The sequence below is a fragment of the Rhyacophila brunnea genome, unplaced genomic scaffold, assembly GCF_057557595.1.
Source record: "Rhyacophila brunnea isolate RB1 unplaced genomic scaffold, BYU_Rbru_1.0 scaffold_7, whole genome shotgun sequence".
NCBI classification, from domain to species: Eukaryota; Metazoa; Arthropoda; class Insecta; order Trichoptera; family Rhyacophilidae; genus Rhyacophila; species Rhyacophila brunnea.
In genome coordinates, this window is record NW_028233339.1 from 29,510,104 (window position 1) to 29,518,120 (window position 8,017).

At 33.6% G+C, this 8,017-nt stretch overlaps 1 protein-coding gene across 2 annotated transcripts; it reads right to left on the reverse strand.

Moving 5' to 3' along the window:
- Positions 1-753: 753 nt before the first annotated feature.
- Positions 754-2,571, reverse strand: LOC147064700 (uncharacterized). Of its 2 annotated transcripts, XM_085957641.1 has the most exons (3): positions 2,447-2,571; positions 2,063-2,136; positions 754-1,571 (listed from the first exon to the last, which is right to left on the reverse strand). In XM_085957641.1, the coding sequence occupies exon 3, from the start codon at positions 1,365-1,367 to the stop codon at positions 1,137-1,139; it is 231 nt and encodes a 76-aa protein (XP_085813767.1). In that variant the 5' UTR covers positions 1,368-1,571; positions 2,063-2,136; positions 2,447-2,571; the 3' UTR covers positions 754-1,136. The 2 variants fall into 2 exon arrangements, with proteins under 2 accessions (XP_085813767.1, XP_085813766.1); XM_085957640.1 differs by lacking the exon at positions 2,447-2,571 and having other exon boundaries at positions 2,063-2,201.
- Between the last annotated feature and the right edge of the window lie 5,446 nt (positions 2,572-8,017).

Here is an 8,017-nt window from a genome sequence, read left to right on the forward strand (position 1 = left end):
ATGTTCAGGATACGAAAAACAAATTTCATAATCCTATATTTAAATACATGGAGATATTTAAATTGTTATTTTTACAGCATATGAATGATGTATTCATTACCTTTACAAAGTAATTTAAAGAAAGGGATGGTTCTAGTCCAATTAGGTACAAAAAAAGATTCTGCATTAAGAGATCGATTTCGACAAAAACGGATATTCGGGTAACCAATCCTATAGCGACGATATGTTAACATGTTTTAAGCAAAACTTATGTTTAATTACTCCGTACATTTAAATTTAATATTAACTACTCTATAATGTGAAGATTTATTTATAATTAAAACCTAAAGGTTGATTTCATTTAAAAAAAAAATATTTAATATTTCAGTTAGCTACGAACATAAAATTTAAGCACATAAAGTAATTTATAAACACACTGGTATTAACTGACAATCGGGTGTTTGTATGGAAAATAATGTTAAATTTTATTGCTACTCAAATGTATAATAACTTTAGTATTTTTTATTTTATTTGACAACTATTTTAACCAAAAAATAGGAGAAAAGATAGTTTTGTTAAAGTAAACTAGAAACTGGTCCCAATTGTTTTCGGTGTTGATAATCCAAACGTACTTAACACTTTCAGCCCCGGCAGGTTTTTATAAAATTTACCCCTATTCCCGGACAAATTTGAGTGATATTGGTTTTTTCTAATAAATTATATAATCTTGGTTTATTGGCTTATTTGTAAGAATATTGAAATAAAACTTTCAGGAACAATCAAAAACAGTTTAATAATGACGAAAAGTGTAATATTTCTGCCAGCAGATGCTTTTGTGAAGAGGAACATCACACTCTTTACACATGTACCGAGTCTCGCCCTTTTTATTCTTGGCACATACTTTGCATATCCTTGTTGGATATGCCTTTTTCTGCGTCGGTAGAATCACCTGTAAGTTATGTCTGGACATGTCTCCAGATAATCTTACAGGCGAATCCAGCATCACATGACGCCTCGAAGCCGGAGAAGACGAGACATCGGTACCAAAAAGACATTAAAGAAATTGAATACTCTACTACAAAATGTTTAATGCTAACTTACGACTAGGGTTACATTTTTTAAAAATCAATGAACAAACTGAACGTCAACATTCACTTTTACACCTGGGTCAGCAATAAACGGTCCAGGTGCTGAAGTGTAGTCTTCTGTTGACCACGGTTCAGTAACACTGGCACTAAACCTCGCATGTCCTCCTCGGCTGCCTCTGGGACGACCGCCCCTACTTCCTCTTCCACGCCGTCCACCCGCTCGACCTCTGGTTTCTGTCCGAGATAGGCCAGAGAGTGGGTACTTGGGGGTGTCAACTCCTGATACCATACTGGTTTCATCTAGCACCTCTGCAACGCAGTTAATGAAACCGTTGAAGTCGTCCTCAAAGTTGCTCGAGTGGCCGGCGGTGAAATCGGTGATGTCTGCGACATCGGTGGTGGCATCCAGTGGAACATCTGAATCAGAGTCATATAATAAATCGAATGCATAATCCCGCTCTGAGTCATCTGTTCCAAAGGCCTCCATTTCAGTGTGAAAATAGGCTGGAATCAAAACAAAATTCCACATTAGTAAACAGAATTTAATTCTCGGGAAACATGTGGCTTTATCAAAATGTTCGATTATCTTATATAAATTATATTTTGCATATAAATTATTAGCTTGTGACGTATCTGAACAGTCAATTATCTGGATTTCAGAGGCAAATCCGTTGGTTTGGATTAGCTGTAAACAACAAAAACTTCGTCATTAGTAAACGAATTTTGAATGTTGGGAAAACACGTGGAATTAACTAAATACTCATTCAAACACATACAATTATATAGAATATTCATAATAATTCAATATTCTAAGCTTATAAAGTAATATATCGGCACATTATTAAGTATTTAGCAAATAATGCGAACATTCAAACTTTGCATTGCGAAATTTTGACAGTAAAGTAGTGTGTACGAAAAAACACGTAAAATTAATTAAAATTGCCAGAAACCATCAATAATCATATAAAATATCATAGATAAATTATGTTTCTTACCTTATTGAATCCTTTTTTTTGCTTACTTATGTAATTTTTGTCCTCTGGGGGCAAATCGGTTGGTTCGGAACAGCCTGTGAACAACAAAAAAATCGCCATTAGTCAACAAATTTTGAATGTTTCGAAAACACGTATAATTAACTAAATGCTAGTCCAAACACATATAATTATATATAATAATCATAATAATTTAATATTCTAAGCTTATAAAGTAATATATTGGCACATTATTTAGGGATTGGTAAATAATGAGAACATTCAAACTTTGCATTCGGAAATTTTGACAGTAAAGTGACGTGCACGAAAAAACACGTAAAATTAATTTATATTGCCAGAAACCATAAATAATTATATAAAATATCATAGATAAATTATTTTTTTTACCTTATTGAATCCCTTTATTGTTTATTTATGTAATTTTTGTCCTCTGGAGGCTAATCGGTTGGTTTGGAACAGCCTGTGAACACCAAAAAAATTGCCATTAGTCAACGAATTTTGAATGTTTCAAAAACACGTATAATTAACTAAATGCTAGTTCAAACACATATTATTATATATAATATTCATAATAATTTAATATTCTAAGCTTATAAAGTAATATATTGGCACATTATTAAGGGATTGGTAAATAATGAGAACATTCAAACTTTGCATTCGGAAATTTTGACAGTAAAGTGACGTGCACGAAGAAACACGTAAAATTATTTTATATTGCCAGAAACCATAAATAATTTTATAAAATATCATAGATAAATTATTCTTCTTACCTTATTAAATCCTTTTATTGCTTATTTATGTAATTTTTGTCCTCTGGAGGCTAATCGGTTGGTTTGGAACAGCCTATGAACAACAAAAAAATCGCCATTAGTCAACAAATTTTGAATGTTTCAAAAACACGTAGAATTAACTAAATACTAGTTCAAACACATATAATTATATATAGTATTCATAATAATTCAATATTCTAAGCTTATAAAGTAATATATTGGCACATTATTTAGGAATTGGTAAATAATGAGAACATTCAAACTTTGCATTCGGAAATTTTGACAGTAAAGTGACGTGCACGAAGAAACACGTAAAATTAATTTAGGGGAACCTGTTGTACCTCGGACCTATTTTCTGTTTTTGATTTTTCATAAATTACTGGTTATAGGTAAAATTTCCAACTTTAGTTGGTTTGATTTTAGCATCTGTTGCGCATGCTTTGATACATGTATCAAATTAAATATCTTGATATTTATGGTGATTTTAGGCCATATAAAAAAATGTGGATTTAGGTCCAAGGTACAACAGGGGTGTTGTACCTCGAACATATGAAGGTTGTACCTTGAACATAAGAGGACATTTAGGTACATATGCTAAATAAAAACACAGATTTATTAAATTCGCATTCGCTTGTTTATTACGACAAAAGAAAATAAGCTTTTTACAAATATATTTTATGGAACAGAAGAACATTTTTTCATAACAGTTATACTTAATTACAAACCATAATTATCTTAATTAGAATTAGGTAGATATTATAACATACAAAATGAATCGTATTTAATAATAAAACCTCAATTATCTCTTCCTTATCACCCTAATACTTGACAATTTCCTTAACTTGATAAATGTAGATTTAAAATTTAGTAAATTAAGTAAATTTAGATTGGCATTTTTCAGGTAGTAGAATTTTCTGGATTACGTCACCTCAAGGATAATTCTTCGAGTCGATGTTCTCCGACCATTTCCAACCCTTTAGCGATTTTTGCATTGAGCTAATCTTGGCTCCATCCTTGCATATTTCTAGGATCTTTCCTTGAAAATAATTATTCTCTTTCATAAAGAAAAATTACAAAATCCTCCACTTGATATTCTAAATTCAGTGTAGATTAAAATTAATCTGGAAATTCTTGAGGTCTTTCTGAATCGCTGGAGTCTTGAAGTGCAAAATTATCAGCCGATGACTCTGCTGATGAAGATTCGAAACTAACTAATAGCTTTTTCTTAACAGCAGAAACTTTTTAAAGGACATAATTAGTTTTTTTCGATGGAATAATATTTTAAGTCTTCGCCAGCTTGGTTTTCTTCTTATCCTCGATTCTTAATTTCTCCGGTGTATCAGTCAGACTACGAGATCGACCCTTTTCTCGCCCCTGGCGATTATTTTTCCGCGGGGCAGCTTTGGGGTGAGGTCTTATCATAGAAGGCATACTGCAAAGATGCAGCTTCTGTAATGTATTGCAGCAACATATTATGTTCTTCTTCTTCACTGAAAATTTTCTTTAAAGCAAGATTTTCATAAAGGGTGCAGGCTTTTTAGTATTTTCAAAATGATGAATATACTTTATTATTGTGCTTCTGAGTAACCCGTTTAGTTTCGGAGCTCTGTTCAGCGTATATTTATGTTATTTTATTAAACGGATCGCACTGTGTATTTTTTCGTTATCCGGGCGAACCCTCTTGATTCCTGTCTTGATACGTACGAGGCATATTAAGTAAACACCTGGAACAAGTTTAAACAATAGTTTGAATTAAATTGAATGTTTAAATGAATGAACAATACTAATCATAGTCATACACAATATGGGTGGCAAACGCGTTGTACCTTGGACATGTTCGAGGTACAACGCATTTTTTATGTCCAAGGTACAACACCACGCCAAAATGACAAAAACCATCAATAGTTATTTTTAGGTAAGGAATACAAAATCTATAATAACCCAATGTTATGGACATATGAAATTTAATTCAATTACACCATTACTTATTCACACAAGAAACATACGAGGGTGGGTCAATAAGTCCTTAGAAAAGCCGACAGGTGGCGCGACTAGTACTGTAAGGGGTTTGTTTTCATGCAGCGGCACTACCGATTCAGTATGCTGCGAAGTTTCAATCAGATTGGTCGGGTTGTTGTGTGTTTCTCGTACATTTAAAAAAAAAATTGCTTGTTTACAAAAATGGAGAAAATTGAGTTTAGAGCTGTTATTAAACATTTTAATATAAAAGGGTTAACAGCAAAGGAAATAAAAAATGAGTTGGATTTAGTTCATAGCACATCTGCTCCTTCACTTGCAACTATTTATAACTGGTTAAATGAATTTAAACGTGGTCGTACATCAACAAAGGATGAACCACGCTCAGGACGTCCTGTAGAGGTGACTACACCAGAAATGATCAATAAAATCCACGATATGGTGTTAAGTGACCGAAGATTAAAGTTGAGTGAGATAATTGAGGTTACAGGGATCTCAAAAGGTAGCGTCATTTCTATTTTACATGACAAATTGGGCATGAAAAAAATTTCTGCAAGATGGGTGCCGCGTTTGCTCACAGTCGACAATAAACGCAATAGGGTGGTGGCCTCTAAAGCCCTGTTGTCGCTCATGCAACGCAATCCGGATGAATTTTTTCGTCGCTTTGTGACTGTAGATGAAACATGGATACACCACTATACTCCCGAGACGAAAGAACAGTCAAAGCAGTGGATTGCGAAAGGCGAACCATGTCCAAAGAAGGCGAAAACCGTAAAATCAGCTGGTAAGGTTATGGCTACTGTATTTTGGGATGCACGTGGAATTATTTTCGTTGACTATTTGGAAAAAGGAAAAACAATAACAGGGGATTATTATGCATCTTTATTGGACCAGCTAAAAAACAAAATTGAAGAAAAACGGCCTCATTTAAACAGGAAAAAAATCCTCTTTCATCAGGACAATGCCCGTGTTCACACATGTTTACGATCAATGGCTAAAATTGAAGAATTGAAGTTCGAATTGGTCGACCACCCACCGTATTCGCCAGATTTAGCCCCCAGTGACTTTTTCCTTTTCCCAAACTTAAAAAAATGGCTAAATGGACAACGTTTTTTTTCAAATGAAGAAGGCATCGATAGGACAAATGCTTATTTTGAGGACCTTCCGAAAACTTATTTTTCTGACGGTTTAAAAAAAATTGAGAAACGTCTAACCAAGTGTATTGAGCTCCAAGGAGATTATGTTGAGAAATAAAAAAAAAATACAAAAATAAAAACTGTCTTAATGCTTTTTTCTAATGAATTATTGACCCACCCTTAGTATGGCATATATTTACAAAAAAAAAAAATGAAAAAAACTTACTTTTACGAACGAAAATTTTCAAACTCACTTCACATAAACACGCGTGCCGCTTGCCATCTGAAACTAGCGTTAATTATCCACCAAGATGAAGGTGTTCAAACTACTATTGTAAATTTTAAGATAAAATGGCGCCAACATACAAAAACATGCATGTGTTCGAGGTACAACCCTGTCCAAGGTACAACAGCTTCCCCTATGTTGCCAGAAACCATAAATAATTATATAAAATATCATAGATAAATTACTGCTCTTACCTTATTTAATCCCTTTATTGCTTATTACTGTAATTTTTGTCCTCAAAATCAGTACATAATTCGGTAAAGTCACACATGAGAATGATCAAATATGGCGTCTCACAATAATAAAATTGTGAATTTTGTTTAATAATATCACAGAAGGTAAAACAGATATCGATATTTTATATATACCAATTGGTATTAAATTTTATAATCTATCAAGATATGTCAAATGTTTCCGTTGAAAATACATAGATGTCACAGTAAACATATTTATTTAAAAAACGCGCGACAAAACGAGGATCCTCGTGCGCGGTACTCAACGTAATTATTGATATAACGAGGATTCTCGTTTGCGGTACCGAGCTTGAATGGTCAAAGACATAGATTACAATTAGTATCATCAAATGTATTAATCTTGCCCATTTTTTGAATAATAAAATGCCTAATTCATGTCAAATTTGGGATCACAGAGATTATAAATATAATTTTTTATCGTAAATATTTCACTATAATAATGTCGACATAAATTATACTGATGGTTTTATAAATGCGTTTTAAAATTAATAAATGTAAAAAATCTTAACACCACTGCACATTTATATACTGAAATATGATTATATTCTAAAACATTAGAGCGAGAGGTTAAAAAGAATACTATTTTATGTAATAAAAATACTTTATGCAGTCATCAAATGTTTAAAATAAATATAACGGATAATAAAACTTCAAAATTATATAAATAGATTATCTACAACGTTTAAGGTATGTCCAGGATCATGCTTTGAAAATAGAAAAAAACTCCATTTTGACCCACGCTGAGCACGTCCGCCCTTAAGTTATTGTATTTTGAAGATTATATAATTACAGCTGCCTTACATTTATTATAAGGCAGCACGTATATCTAGTACCTTACATTGTATTTTATTATTGTATTGGTTTGGATCGAAATCCCGAAGGCCGGAATCCCGAAGGCCGAAATCCCGAATGCCGAAATCCCGAACGTTGAAATCCCGAATGGCCGAAATCTCGAATGGCTGGAATCCCGAAGGCCTAAATCCTAAAAAATATTAAAAAAAAAACAAACAGTAATAATTGCGCAATCTTAACACTTATCTTTGGCCATTTGGGATTTGAGCATTCAGGATTTCGGCATTCGGGATTTCGGCCTTCGTGATTTTGGCCTTCGGGATTTAGGCTTTCGGGATTTCGGCCATTCGGGATTTCAGCATTCGGGAATTCGGCTTTCGGGATTTCAGCCTTTGGAATTTCGTCCGGCACCAGTATTTTATCTGTTATGGATTGAGAATTTTTATCTCTTAAAGCACTGCTACGTTGCAGTTATTGGTCGACTACTGATACGCGCTTGTAGTGGTGCTAAAAATATTGTGTGCTTGCATTGCCTCGTACATAGGTACTTATTAATCAAGGCAGTTGCGTGCAGCACGTAAAGAGATATTTTTTTTATCCTGCGTACCCAACGAACGATCAACAAGCGCGTTACGAATTTAAGTTTTAAGCACAAAGCTTCGGCCATATCCGCCCCTTAGCTGGAGCATATGGATACCACACAGCGCCTACAAGGATCCATGTTGCCAACCAGTCTTCTTACG